The sequence below is a fragment of the Astatotilapia calliptera genome, chromosome 15 (genome assembly GCF_964374335.1).
Source record: "Astatotilapia calliptera chromosome 15, fAstCal68.1, whole genome shotgun sequence".
NCBI classification, from domain to species: Eukaryota; Metazoa; Chordata; class Actinopteri; order Cichliformes; family Cichlidae; genus Astatotilapia; species Astatotilapia calliptera.
Window position 1 is genome coordinate 8,539,193 of NC_137436.1, and position 15,853 is coordinate 8,555,045.

The 15,853-nt window shown below is 41.0% G+C and overlaps 1 protein-coding gene across 2 annotated transcripts in view; it reads right to left on the reverse strand.

The window, feature by feature from the left end:
• LOC113037269 (scavenger receptor cysteine-rich domain-containing protein DMBT1-like) overlaps positions 1 to 15,853 on the reverse strand; it is a 50,940-nt gene continuing 35,087 nt past the window's right edge. For both annotated transcript variants that reach the window (XM_080290216.1, XM_080290217.1), the window contains 8 exons: positions 14,594 to 14,899; positions 12,942 to 13,256; positions 10,356 to 10,670; positions 9,723 to 10,022; positions 8,508 to 8,813; positions 3,804 to 4,118; positions 779 to 1,087; positions 1 to 678 (listed from right to left, as the gene is read on the reverse strand). In XM_080290216.1, the coding sequence (XP_080146342.1) occupies positions 671 to 678; positions 779 to 1,087; positions 3,804 to 4,118; positions 8,508 to 8,813; positions 9,723 to 10,022; positions 10,356 to 10,670; positions 12,942 to 13,256; positions 14,594 to 14,899 (2,174 nt within the window). In that variant the 3' untranslated portion in view covers positions 1 to 670. The remainder of the gene's footprint in view (positions 679 to 778; positions 1,088 to 3,803; positions 4,119 to 8,507; positions 8,814 to 9,722; positions 10,023 to 10,355; positions 10,671 to 12,941; positions 13,257 to 14,593; positions 14,900 to 15,853) is intronic.

Consider the following 15,853-nt stretch of genomic DNA (forward strand, 5'->3'; position numbering starts at 1 on the left):
TGTAATTCAATTACATTTTATTTTTATAATGCCAGATCACAAAAGTCACCCTAAGGTCTATAATAAATGGCTTATATTGCAGCGATATAGAGGGTCCTAACTGAAAAAGAACAGAAGGACTTTTTGGAGATGCTAACACTGTAGAGAGAGATCTGCTCTCCTTGGTGTCATATTCTATTGTACAGAACTCACAGGTATGAAATGAACAGAGGCAAGTGAAGGTGCTGCCTCAAGTGACTGATATTGTGTCAACTTTAGATCACCATTGTACTAGGTGACACCAGGGAGATGCTGGGCCTTTCCAGTAAGGCAAAAAAGTTGTTTATCATGGTATGTATATCAGAAATAGTTAAATTTATCAACAATTATACAAAACTGAGCAAACAAAGCACAAAGTTACTGATCTATAGTCAATATAGTATATAGTACTTATAGTACTTATATCGACTTATAGTCAATATAAGTCAGAAGCATTTCCATGAGGATTTCCATTTCCATTTTCTTTTGATATTCACAGCAGTATGACCTAATATCTACTTTAGGGAAGATGAAGATTTGTGATCTGAGAATTTATGGGAGAAATATCAAACACATGTGTTCTCTTATTATAATGTAGATAATTTCATTTCCGTCACTCCAGTTTACCTCTGGAGCAGGGTTCATTGTGATTTCAGGCTTCTGTAGAGCAACAGAAACAGAAATTAAATGTTTGTTATGTATTAACCAAATGGCAAGCAGTGAGCTAATTTGTCAGTTCAAAATGAGCTATGCCTCTTACCTAAGCAGATAACACTGGCATCTTCATTATGCTCACAGTTATTTTGTCCAAAACCAGGATGTGAACAGTGTGAAAGTGCAGACTCTTGGCCTGAGCATGCTACGTTATCCAGCCATATAGGGCCAGTGCCTCTACCAAAATGAGCACTTTCAGGTGCTGAAATGGCATGACCGCATCCAAGCTGTCTGCATACCACATCAGCATCTCTCATTTCCCAAAAGTCATCACACACAGTTCCCCACTGTCCTTTATAGAAGACCTCCACTCTGCCGGAGCATTCACCTGAGCCACCCACCAACCGGACTTGTTCTGCATAACAGAGCAGAAAGAGTGAATACAAATTCAAAGGGACATCTTTAAAACAAACATCTACATGTACAGTGGGGCAAAAAAGTATTTAGTCAGCCACCGATTGTGCAAGTTCCCCCACTTAAAATGATGACAGAGGTCAGTAATTTGCACCAGAGGTACACTTCAACTGTGAGAGACAGAATGTGAAAAAGAAATCCATGAATTCACATGGTAGGATTTGTAAAGAATTTATTCGTAAATCAGGGTGGAAAATAAGTATTTGGTCACCTCAAACAAGGAAAATCTCTGGCTCTCACAGACCTGTAACGTCTTCTGTAAGAAGCTTTTCTGTCCCCCACTCGTTACCTGTATGAATGGCACCTGTTTGAACTCATCCTCTGTATAAAAGACACCTGTCCACAGCCTCAAACAGTCAGACTCCAAACTCCGCCATGGCCAAGACCAAAGAGCTTTCGAAGGACACCAGGAAAAGTATTGTAGACCTGCACCAGACTGGGAAGAGTGAATCTACAATAGGCAAGCAGCTTGGTGTGAAAAAATCAACTGTGGGAGCAATCATCAGAAAATGGAAGACATACAAGACCACTGATAATCTCCCTCGATCTGGGGCTCCACGCAAGATCTCATCCCGTGGGGTCAAAATGATCATGAGAACGGTGAGCAAAGATCCCAGAACCACACGGGGGGACCTGGTGAATGACCTGCAGAGAGCTGGGACCAAAGTAACAAAGGTCACCATCAGTAACACACTACAACGGCAGGGAATCAAATCCCGCAGTGCCAGACGTGTTCCGCTGCTGAAGCCAGTGCATGTCCAGGCCCGTCTGAAGTTTGCCAGAGAGCACATGGATGATACAGCAGAGGATTGGGAGAATGTCATGTGGTCAGATGAAACCAAAGTAGAACTTTTTGGTATAAACTCAACTGGTCGTGTTTGGAGGAAGAAGAATACTGAGTTGCATCCCAAGAACACCATACCTACTGTGAAGCATGGGGGTGGAAACATCATGCTATGGGGCTGTTTTTCTGCCAAGGGGACAGGACGACTGATCCGTGTTAAGGACAGAATGAATGGGGCCATGTATCGTGAGATTTTGAGCCAAAACCTCCTTCCATCAGTGAGAACTTTGAAGATGAAACGAGGCTGGGTCTTCCAACATGACAATGATCCAAAACACACCGCCCGGGCAACAAAGGAGTGGCTCCGTAAGAAGCATTTGAAAGTCCTGGAGTGGCCTAGCCAGTCTCCAGACCTCAACCCCATAGAAAATCTGTGGCGGGAGTTGAAAGTCCGTGTTGCTCGGCGACAGCCCCAAAACATCACTGCTCTCGAGAAGATCTGCATGGAGGAATGGGCCAAAATACCAGCTACTGTGTGTGCAAACCTGGTAAAGACCTATAGTAAACGTTTGACCTCTGTTATTGCCAACAAAGGTTATGTTACAAAGTATTGAGTTGTATTTTTGTTATTGACCAAATACTTATTTTCCACCCTGATTTACGAATAAATTCTTTACAAATCCTACCATGTGGATTCATGGATTTTTTTTTCACATTCTGTCTCTCACAGTTGAAGTGTACCTCTGGTGCAAATTACTGACCTCTGTCATCATTTTAGGTGGGGGAACTTGCACAATCGGTGGCTGACTAAATACTTTTTTGCCCCACTGTAGTTCTCAAAAGACATCTGTGCTGTACATGTGCGCACAATATATTGTACAATATTTTCACATTAATATGTAGATCATATAGCTTAGATGCAGCTAACAGACTCTTTCGATTTTCAACGAATAACAATTACTTACGTGTAATATTACTTGGATATTATATAGCATTTAGTCACTTTTATTTAAAATGAAACATTAAATGTGTATACTACTCAGGTATATAGTATGTAAGATAATAAAATAATGAACTACATTAGGGTAGCTGTGAAGGAAGAAATGCCAACCCTGGCTTTTACAAAACATACCTGTAAGCACCTCTACAGCTTACATATACCAATTTATAACAAATTATACCAAGCAGCTCTTGGTTTTACCTACTTCCTTAACTTACAAGCATGAAAGTGCTGTAGACTTTTTTTTATCTGTTCAGGATAATGTAAAAAACATTGTATTTTCAAAAAATAACAAACTAAGCATTTATTTGCATTGTGCAAATGAAATCACAATTTTTCATGCCTCAGTTTTTGTGGAATCAAATACTGATGAATTTCCTCTATATTGTGTATTGTCTCATACGTTAAAACAAAACATCAAATTAGTTTCAGGTTCTTAAAAATGAACCTACATGCTTTTTAACAGCCACCAGAAAGTGACATCTGTGGTTTGCAAAATGCCTCCTATCCTACCAAAGTTTGAGGGAAAATGAGTTCTAACTTGATGCCTATGAAAACTTTCATTCTGAATTCATGGTATCAGTCATTCAGGTATACTGGTAAAAACATTTGCCTTACAGGTGAAATATTCCCAGTTTGCGAGTGGTACGCATAACAAACTCAGCAAAACAAGGTCACAAGTTAGTGTAACCCAGCGCTGGGGGTATCAAAGAACCAAGACGGTGATGGTGAAAACACTTATCTCAAAGCTCCATAACAGAACATCAGGGCAGCGGTTGATGAAAGTTAGGGTTACCCTCATCATTCATAATGTCTATGACCTTAAGAAAAAATGTGCCAGAATTTTTAACATATAATAATAAAAGTCTTTACCTGCACAGAAAACACCAGCATCATGTTCATGCCCGCAGGTTGCTCTTGTAAAACCTTTGCCCGAGCATTGCTGAATAGAAGTCACAGTCTCAAAGCATGAAGAGCTAGCCTCCACCACTGGTCCACTGCCTGGGCCGTAAAAAGCAGCACCAGGAGCATTCATGGAACGTCCACACTCCAGAGTCTCGCACACCACTCCAGCTTTACTTAGAGTCCAGTCCGTGTCACACACTGTGTGCCACTGGGAATCATGACGAACTTCCACTCTTCCAGAGCACTTATGAGTACCGTTAACCAACCGGACAGTCAAGCTTCCTGTGAAGGCAAATAAAGAGCACATGCAACCACAGGATATGGAAGAATACAACATAAATACAAGAACTGTGATGTATTTAGTAGAGATGGACCGATCTGATATTGCGTATCGGATATCGGAGAAAAATAAAAAATGTAATCCGATCCATTAAATATCACGAAAGCACCTCACAAAACTTGCAACACGCCGTAACTCGCCTCAGAACGTTAGCACGTCGGAGCAGTATGCATCACGTGATAGAGCGGCTCTTAGTGATGTGCGATACCACTGATTTCCTTTCCGATCCGATACCAAGTACTTTTCAGGGTGGTATCGACGATACTGATCCGATACCGATACTTTATACAAAAAAACATATTTTATTTATTGTATCTCAAATTATAGCGTCATAATGATTACAGGACATCAGATTACTTGTTCTTATCACTTAATAATGCAGAGTTCATCACATAGAAATAAAAAAAACTGAAGTTGTGCGCTAGTGTATGAATGTGACAGTGAATGAATAGTGGTATTGTAAAGCGCTTTGGGTGCCTTGAAAAGCGCTATATAAATCCAATCCATTATTATTATTATTATTATTTGAATACCTTGCCTGCCTGCAGCACTAAAGGACTCTGTGAGAGAGTGTGTCTCGCCCTAGCAGCACCTGTCCCTCTCCTCTTCTTCAGTTCGTCTCAACATACGTGCCTCATATTCTGTGATATGATTTACTCTGAGGTGTTTGACAAGGTTAGTGATGTTGCCACAACCATACATGCCAACCCTCCCGATTTTTCCGGGAGAATCCCGGAGCCACCATTCTCCCAATTTTCCACCTGGACAACAAAATTGAAAAACCATATTGCAGAATTCATAGCGCGGCCGAGCCAATTCTAGTTTCCAACAATGGCGGCAGCGACTTAGTTTTAATATTACTCTTATTTCTCTTTGTGGGTCGCAAAAAAACCCAAACTTTTAACATGTTTTCAGGTGAGAATGTAGCTGTGTAAACTTCAAATATCTGAGCCGATCGACACATCGTCTTCAAACCCCCGCGGGCTTTCACTACTCGGGTTAAACATGATATATAAGTCACTTTGATAACTTAAAAATGTTATTGTTTGGCTTTTTCAGTGTTTTGTTTGTTCGTGAGTAAATCGGTTTGGCTGAGATTAAAGTTATTAGATTAGATTAAATTAAATTAAACTTTATACAGCCGTATTTCGCACATGACTATGAAAGGCGGAAGAGGAAGTAGTTCCTTTGAATGTAGACAATCCGAATGTTATAGTTTCTTTCCACTGTGTTGCTGTTAATGATAAACTACAAATTAACCCTAAATTACTAAAAATATCGATATTTTAATGTGAGAATCGATTCTAGAACATAAATGACTGGTATCGGAGGAATCGATATTTCAGGATCGATCCGCACATCACTAGCGGCTCTGGCATGCGGGACCTGTCGGTGGTCTGGATAGCATTTGGAGCTTCGCTAGCAACCCGGCATTTCATCTCCGACAAAGTTATCCCCGAGAGAAGTAAAGCAAGTGTGTAAGTCCATCTCTGAATGTTTGTAAAGCATTCCTGCTAAGCTTAACAAGCGACTGCCTCTTCTTGCTGCTACTTCAATCATGAAACTGCTTAATGATCAGCTGATCGGCTTTTCTGTCGCGAGTCCGTCTCTCTTGTTTGTTTTTGGCCCACTTTGCACCAGAAAGAGGAAACCAGCGGCTGAACAACAGCAGCACGTTTAAGCTTGATCAGCTGTTGCTAGAATGTATTTAATATTACTTTCTACACCAGGATCTTTTTCTACGTAGCTGACGCTGGTAACTGTGCAGGGGCGGATCTAGCAAAATTTAGCCAGGGGGGCCGATAGGGCATTAACAGGGAAAAGGGGGGGCACAAAGACATACTTTTCTTTCTTATTCTCATTTAAAATGTCGAGCTTTTAATAAATAATTATCTGACACCCAAAGTTTTAATTTGATCTAAAATGAATAGAAGTCAATTACTGTATATAGTGACTTTTAAGTCTAATATATATACCCTAGTAAGTTATAGTACTTTTTCCTTTGGGAAGGTACCATCTGTGCAGTCTGCAATTTTGTTGAAGAAAGATGTTGAATCTATTTAATATTTCTTGAAAAATAATTGATTTCTGTGCATTTTTTTTCACACTGCATCAAATTAAGGTTGATTACGTCGATTAAGCATCATGAGGTGGAGCGTGAGGGGTGGTTCCCTATTTTTTATTTATTTATTTTTGTTGTTGCTGGGAGTTGGAACCCTATTAGTTAGGTTGCTTAATATTTATGCTAAGTACTCTTTAAAATACCAGAATAGGGAGGATGGTGTAGGTTTAAGTTTATTAGATTGATCAGTATTGCTGAACTATGAAATATTTTTTTTGCATACAGGTATAACAGAATAGCTTTAGTGTAGTTGTTGTTTTAAACTTGAGTATGAACTTATACAAAATGCAGCAAGATATTTAAAAAACAGTTTTGTTGATTAAAAAACACTATATCGGATTCATATCGGTATTGGCAGATATCCAAATTTATGATATCGGTATCGGTATCGGACATAAAAAAGTGGTATCGTGCCATCTCTAGTACCAATGTACCTGCACATGTGATGTGACAATAAAAGTGATTTGATTTGATTTGATTTGATTACATCAAAGGACACCATGGTTTCATCTGGATCCAGGGTAAGTTTCTGGACCTTGTCGGTGAAGTCGGTGGAGTTCTTGATGTGGTGTGGGGTGTTCCCCACAAGAGGAGCAAGGATGGTAGCAAGGTGTTTAGCAATGTTATAAGTGGCTGAGTTTATGCTACTGACTATGGGTCTGAGTGGGACAGCTTCCTTGTGGATTTTAGGAAGTCCATAGATGCAGGGTATGGCATCCCCTGGGTAAAGGCGGTGATATGTAAGGCGATGGTTTGAAAGAGGAGTGAAAGAAGCCATCTATGTCCACTGTGAGCGACCATCTTTGAACAGAGGCGGTGGTTTACGACACCAACTCTCTGCCTTCTATAATCCAGTTTTGAGATCCCTTCCAAGACGCCTTAACGCCCACTCACATCCTGGGCCATCTGATCTCAGGAATTCGCATGATAAGGTGGGGCCAGGCTTCACAATGAACTCACCCGAAATTCTGGCTGATTGGGACCCACACCCAGTTTCATACCTTGGCTCAGGCGATTAGAGGATCATCAGGGGGTCCTTTTGTCCCTCTGTGGGGGGTTACTCCCACTAGGTTTATATCTGGGACTCTCCACCATTTGACCTTAGAACTGAAGAAGCTTCTCGGATGAGAAGTGAAACGTCTTCAAGCAACTTAAAGAAGTCCAGACGCCTTTCTTTGCAAGCTCCTTTGACTACGGAACTGGAGTGCATCAAATAAAAATACTAATAGTACCTGGAACTGCTGAGGATGTCACTTTTACAATATAGATATTAATGTAAAATCACAACTGCTGCGCACCTAGTTTGTCTAAAAACACGATTGTTTATACACTTTTTGTCGTGAGAGCTAAATTAAGACAGAGCTAGCTAGATGTGATTGACAAATATATAGGGTCCTGTAGCCACATATCACCTGTGGGATGCAGAGCCAGGGTACAGCAGGATAGTACAGAGCAGGGGAGTGTGTGCCCAAATGTGTGGAGAACTGGCTGGGTTTCTGGCTGATCTCAGCAACAGAAAGCTGAACTGAAAAGACTATTTATTTACCATTATTACTGCTGATGCTGGAGGGGCTCAAAATGACTCCTGCAACCAGTTCTCATTTTAAGAAATTCCAAGTGTATTTTAAATTTGACTACAACTCTAGAGCAAGTTGGAACAAGGCCATGTCTTCTATGAACGGTCTGTAAACATTTGCAAACTAGGAAGACCAGTTGCTGGCCTTCTGGGAGAGAAATGAAGGAATGAAGAAGAAGGAAGCAATGAAGCTTATTTGCAAAAGAATAGCATACTACATTAGCTGTAGTATGGTGTTTAGCACTGTCTCACTGAAATATACATGGAAACAGATGTCCTCTTGCTGGAAGCATCTGTTTCTCTCAAACTTGTATCTGGATTTCAGCATTTTTGGTGTTTTGCCAGATTTTCAAGCTGGCAGTTTCATGGGCATTAATGCACCCTCATACTGATGCTGTTGCTTGAACTAAAGACTGATAAGCAGTGTGGTCCCTCACCTCTTTACTTCACAGGACACAGCTTGTTTTCCAAAAAGAATTTCACTTTTTGATGATGTTAAATTCTTTTTGATGTTCTATTGTGAATCAAATATGGATTTGGAAATCTTTGCATTTATTCTTTACTTACATTAAAAAAAAAAGAGAGAGATCCAAACGTTTTGTTTTTGGAACTGGGTTTGTATGTTTTTCTTACCTGTGCAGAAAACACCAGCCACTACAGTGTTGTTGCAAGTCCTGTCTCGATATGGATATGGTCTTTGTTGACACTGATTCAATGTAGACTCTTTTCCATTGCATTCAATTTGATTTGTCCAGGTCTGTCCTGTACCAGGGCCAAGCTGAAGAAGCTTATGGGGCCTCCCACAGTCCAACTGTCTGCACACCACTGCTGCATCATTGATGTCCCAGAATTCAGCACACACAGTCCCCCACTGGCCTTTATTGAAATACTCTACTCTTCCATCACAACGAGTGGATCCACCGGCTAATCTCACATTACCTGGAAAGCAGAGTTGTTATATAAATCTAACATAAATCTATAAATACAAAGAAAAATGCAAAGAAAAAATACAAATGAATCATATCACCAACAGACCATTTTAGACTTAATCAGCTATGATTTCTGCATCATACAGATGGAATATGTTTTACAGCATCAAAAATGACTCAGAAATTGCTCTTTTCATAGTTTCAATGTTGCTGACCCTTGGCTATATTACCCTCACTGGGTGATCAGTGCATCATCAGATCAATAGCATTTACCATTGTAAGTGGTTAATATTCATCTGTTGGTCTCACATTGTGTTTGCTAAATGCTGGTAATGGTGAAATCACTTGTTAGGCATAAAATAATTTGCCATATTGCATTTGTTCTACCTAGAAGTAGACTGTCCGTTTAAAGGTATCAAAAAGGTCAAGTTGACCTCAATGAGTAAAGGGATTAATTATGTGTAATAATAATTTAGAGCAATTCAATAGCAAAATTGTGTAAAGGAACGGTGACGAAGAGAGGAAAACAATATAAAAACAAAGGTTCAAAGATGCAGCTTCATGCTAAATCGTAGTGGCCAGCTAGCTGACTGAAACATGTGCAGCACTGAAGCACAGCCTATTTACAGCATCTTATATGGTCCAATTCTTTTGTGTGTTTGTGAATAGTTTGTGTGTGCTTTGACTGGCCTAATCCTATTGGTCTTCTCTCCGTATATGCACTGCTATAGCACACATATGTGAAGATAGTGACATAATTTATAACTTGGGTTGTACCTGATTAACATGTGTTTAGAATACAAAAATATTGATCTGATGGTTTACATCAACATTTTAAATGGAAAAAATCATACTTGATCTGTTTGATAAAGAACTTCATGGATTCATTTTCTTTTTGAAATATAACATCAAGTCTTACCTGAGCATACCACAGAGGCCTCTTCAATACCTTCGGTGATAGATCTGGTATAGTTCCTAAATGTGCACTGTGTGACAGAGCTCTCTCTACCATTACAGTGGATCTCATGTCCTCTCAGATCTTCACCTTGACCAAATGACCTTGAAATCTTGACAGGATCTCCACAATTTATCTCTCTGCACACCACTGTGGCTTCATTCATTCCCCAGTTAATATTAAATGCTGGTGACCAGTGTTCACCATAGTGGACCTCCACCCTTCCTGAGCACATGTCAGTCCCATTGATGAGTCGAATGGTAGCTACAAAGCAAAGAGGACAAAATCAGCAATTAGTTGGTGCCTGAAAATTGCATTAATTGAAATCCATACAATATTCTCACTGATGTCATGGAAATAACTGTGATATAAATTGTGGTGGGCCGTGGACTGTGATGCTGTGCAGATGTACCTGCACGGCATCTGCAATGCATCTGTGTTAAAACATGGGGAATCAGTGTTGTAAGTTGGTGTAAGTGTGGTTGAAGCCGAGAGCTGCAGCCACATATAATAAAGATGGCTTTAAACAACAACCTCTGGAAGTCATATCTAAAGATTAAAAAAAGACACAATATTTAATGACAAAATAGTTTTTACCTGAACAAATCACTCCTGCATCTTCACGGTGGCTGCACGAAAATCTTTCAGAGGGGCGATACCTGCAGTGCCCAAGGGACGTCTCATTACCCAAACAGTTGACAGAAGAATACCAGATCACTCCTTGGCCTTCACCAAAGAAGGCCTTAGATTTTGCTCTCTGAGGTGTTCCACAGTCCATGGCTCTGCACACCACCTCAGCCTCTCTGAAGTCCCAGCCATCATCACACACTGTTCCCCACCGGCCGTCATGCAGAATCTCCACTCGGCCAGAGCATCGGTCAATGCCGTTCACAAGCCTTATTGGTGGTTTACCTGAGGGCACACGTTAAAGTATTAGCAATGAATATTTCAATCTCTTACTCTTTTTTAAATCCAGTATTATCAGATTTTTAAGGATATCTTCAACATGCTGTATGCTGATGAGTGTCCATCATTATCTGAAATGCAACCAAAAGATGTTAATGGCTGTCCCCCTTTTCAGGCAATAGCTCATACTGGACAGTTCGTATGTCCAAGAAACTTTAAAATGTGGTTAACTTCAGCAACAGGTGTATTTTAACCCAAAACACAGTCTTTCACCAAATGTAACCAGGAAATTTTGGTGCTAAAGCTCAGGTCCATTTACTGTTGATTTAACTGAGGAAAAACATAGATAGAGTATGCTTGGGGAGTGTGAGTGTGTGTGTACAGTGTCCATTTCTGTTTGTCTCCACTGTGGCGTGGGTGTGGTCTCTGGCCGGCTGCAGAGGAGGGGTGACGCAGTGAGATCCTGGGGTGGCGCAGGGGCGGGGTGAACAGGTGTGCTGGGATATGAATGTGGTTGTGACTCTTTATATGTTCACAGTGACAGTCGGAGGAGGAGGAGAGCGGACCTGACAGTAGAGAGAGGGAGTGTCTGTGTCCCAGTGAAAAGCGAAAACCACAGTTGTAAATAAAAGTATTGCTGTCATCACAGTCGTGTCCAGTGTATGCATAATGGGTCAAACGTTACACCACATTGGGCGAGTGCCAATTATTTGTATATGTGTGCATGAGGGTGGGAATGCATGTTTGTGTCTGTGTGTGCCTGTTTGTCTGTGTCTATATGTCAGGTCTTAGACTCCACCTCTCTGGACATATCTCAGGCCCCCCCAGGTGTGGGGACCTATCACCCCCACAACGCTCCCTGTCGGTGGCTGATGCCCTCAGATGTTGGTGCGTTTCAGGCAGGTTCTCGGTGTCCAGGGCTGGGCGCTCAGGTATGTACCGGCTCATTCCTGGTGGCTGCTTGGCAGGGCCTGCCGCTTGTGGCTCAGTTGGGCCCCTTCGGCAGGGGTGGGGGGGGGGGCTCGTTCCGTGGGCCCAGGGCTCGGTTCATTCTTGTGCGGCTGCCTGCCGGCGGAGCCCGTGGACACATCACTGCAGCCCCCTGTGGATTCCGCACCAGGACTGCTGGGTGACCCAACATCTGTGGCTTTCCTCAGTTCTTTCCAGGAGGGTGGGGCGGTTGCCCCTCCGATGGTCCTCCCTGGGCTCTTGGACTCTGGGGGGCCTCTAGATATTTGGGGCCTGGATCTCCTCCATGCCTGCTTCTTGTTCTGGGACGGGGATATGGCTCCCCACACCATCTAGCAGATCGTTAAATGGAGAAACATTTTGAATACATGCACACTCACGCACACAGATGTGCACACAGGTGTACACATGGGTGCTCACAGACACAAACTATATCTTTCTTGGCTGCTACCTCAAAGCCCATTGTGCATTGTGTGTGTGTTTTGGTGCAAGAAATAGTGAGTCAATGTGTGACATAACGACAGATGTAGAGTCAGCGAGGAAGAGAGCAAGTTCTGCCTATTCCAAAATAAAAAACATAAATGCATATGTTCAGTCGACCACAATCGTAGACAAGGGAATTGACACAGGGGGAAGGGGACACAAAGAGTGACAGAAAACAGCACACATGATGAGGGACTACAAAATAAGACGGGAAGTACAGAATAGAGAGAGACAGACTAGACACACAAACAGAAAGGGAAACAAGTGGAGAAGAGACAGACTACATACAGGGAAATGTCTAAAAAATTAGACAAGGAACTAAGAACTACAAATATGAATAACTAAACTAGGACGCACTTGAAAATACTAATAGACACAAAAGGCTAAAAATGTAGAAAGAAACCCACCAAATAATAAACCCATAAAAAAAAAACCAAACTAGGGAAAAAAACAGAAACCATGAAAATGAGAGAAAGTGAGTGTAATCCCAGTGCCTGTTTGAAGACAGATTAAATGGCAGGGTTAAATCTGAAAGAGTATCTGTTTTGAAGTCAGTACCAAATCAAAAATACAGATTCATCTGCTCTGGTGACCCCTTGGGAAAAAAGAGAAAAAAAATTAAGTGCATAAATCTCAGTCATTATCTGTTTCAAAGTATGATCAGTGGCTAACAACTTGTAATTATTAACCAATAAGCGTGTAGTTTACCAGTTACCCTCCCACCACCACCACAGTTGGTGACATCACATCACAGCAATAATTTATACTGTTTGTGATCTCGTAAAAAATTATGTTTGAATTTTGAACATAATAATAAGGATTTACCTGCACAGAGAACACCAGCATCATATTCATGCCCGCAGGTTGCTCTTGTAAAACCTTCGACTGAGCATTGCTGAAGAGATGTCACATTGCCGAAACATGAATTGCTAGCCTCCACCACTGGCCCACTGCCACGGCCAAAAACAGCACCACCATGAGCTTTCACGGCACGTCCACACTGCAGCGACTCACACACTACTCCAGCTTTACTTAGAGTCCAGTCCGTGTCACACACTGTGTGCCACTGGTCATCATGACGAACCTCCACTCTTCCAGAGCACTCATCAGTACTGTTAACCAAGCGCACCGCCAAGCTTTCTGTGAAGGCAAATAAACTAAATATGTAGCCACAGGTATGGAAGAATGACCAACAAACAACTGTGATGTATTTAGGTATATTGTACACCGGTTAAACTCAGAAGACAATATTAAACTTTTTTTTTAAATGATAAAGAACATTTAAGCTGCCAATATTACTCTTTGGCATTTTTCATATAAAAATTCTGTAAACATTTATGTAAAAACAGAATTCAGTGATTAATTCATATTTTATTCACAATACAATCTTGAAAATATCAAATATTCAGCCTGAGAAAATGCACAATTTTAACATCACAAATTGTAATCTAAACATTATTATTAGTATAGAATTGGAGTATGTCAAATAAAAGTACTAATAGTACCTGGAACCGCTGAGGATGTCACTTTGACCACATAGAAATTAATGTAAAATCACAACTGCTGCACCTGGTTTGTCTAACAACACGATTGTTTACACACTTTTTGTCATGAAAGCTGCTCAAAATTAAGACAGAGCTAGCTAGATGTGATTGACAAATAAATATATAGGGTCCTGTAGCCACATATCACCTGTGGGATGCAGAGCCAGGGTACAGCAGGATAGTACAGAGCAGGGGAGTGTGTGCCCAAATGTGTGGAGAACTGGCTGGGTTTCTGGCTGATCTCAGCAACAGAAAGCTGAACTGAAAAGACTATTTATTTACCATTATTACTGCTGATGCTGGAGGGGCTCAAAATGACCCCTGCAACCAGTTCTCATTTTAAGAAATTCCAAGTGTATTTTAAATTTGACTACAACTCTAGAGCAAGTTGGAACAAGGCCATGTCTTCTATGAACGGTCTGTAAACATTTGCAAACTAGGAAGACCAGTTGCTGGCCTTCTGGGAGAGAAATGAAGGAATGAAGAAGAATGAAGCAATGAAGCTTATGTGCAAAAGAATAGCATACTACATTAGCTGTAGTATGGTGTTTAGCACTGTCTCACTGAAATATACATGGAAACAGATGTCATCTTGCTGGAAGCATCTGTTTCTCTCAAACTTGTATCTGGATTTCAGCATTTTTGGTGTTTTGCCAGATTTTCAAGCTGGCAGTTTCATGGGCATTAATGCACCCTCATACTGATGCTGTTGCTTGAACTAAACACTGATAAGCAGTGTGGTCCCTCACCTCTTTACTTCACAGGACACAGCTTGTTTTCCAAAAAGAATTTCACTGATGATGTTAAATTCTTTTTGATGTTCTATTGTGAATCAAATATGGATTTGGAAATCTTTGCATTTATTCTTTACTTACATTTTTAAAAAGATCCAAACGTTTTGTTTTTGGAACTGGGTTTGTATGTTTTTCTTACCTGTGCAGAAAACACCAGCCACTACAGTGTTGTTGCAAGTCCTGTCTCGATATGGATATGGTCTTTGTTGACACTGATTCAATGTAGACTCTTTTCCATTGCATTCAATTTGATCTGTCCAGGTCTGTCCTGTACCAGGGCCAAGCTGAAGAAGCTTATGGGGCCTCCCACAGTCCAACTGTCTGCACACCACTGCTGCATCATTCATGTCCCAGGATTCAGCACACACAGTCCCCCACTGGCCTTTATTGAAATACTCTACTCTTCCATCACAACGAGTGGATCCACCGGCTAATCTCACATTACCTGGAAAGCAGAGTTGTTATATAAATCTAACATAAATCTATAAATACAAAGAAAAATGCAAAGAAAAAATACAAATGAATCATAACACCAACAGACCATTTTAGACTTAATCAGCTATGATTTCTGCATCATACAGATGGAATATGTTTTACAGCATCAAAAATGACTCAGAAATTGCTCTCTTCATAGTTTCAATGTTGCTGACCCTTGGCTATATTACCCTCACTGGGTGATCAGTGCATCATCAGATCAATAGCATTTACCATTGTAAGTGGTTAATATTCATCTGTTGGTCTCACATTGTGTTTGCTAAATGCTGGTAATGGTGAAATCACTTGTTAGGCATAAAATAATTTGCCATATTGCATTTGTTCTACCTAGAAGTAGACTGTCCATTTAAAGGTATCAAAAAGGTCAAGTTGACCTCAATGAGTAAAGGAATTACTTTGACCCCCTGAGCGACCGTGGTTCAGGGGGTTGGGAAGTGTATTTGTAACCGGAAGGTCGCTGGTTCAATTCCCGATTCTCTGTCCTTGATTCTCTGTCCTTGTCGTTGTGTCCTTGGGCAAGACACTTTACCTACTGGTGTTGGCCAGAGGGGCCGATGGCGCGATATGGCAGCCTCGCTTCTGTCAGTCTTCCCCAGGGCAGCTGTGGCTACAACCGTAGCTTGCCTCCACCAGTGTGTGAATGCGAGAGTGAATGAATAGTGGCATTGTAAAGCGCTTTGGGTGCCTTGAAAAGCACTATATAAATCCAATCCATTATTATTATTATGTGTAATAATAATTTAGAGCAATTGAATAGCAAAATTGTGTAAAGGAAGGGTGAAGAATAGAGGAAAACAATATAAAAACAAAGGTTCAAAGATGCAGCTTCATGCTAAATCGTAGCGGCCAGCTAGCTGACTGAAACATGTGCAGCACTGAAGCACAGCATCTTATATCTTATATG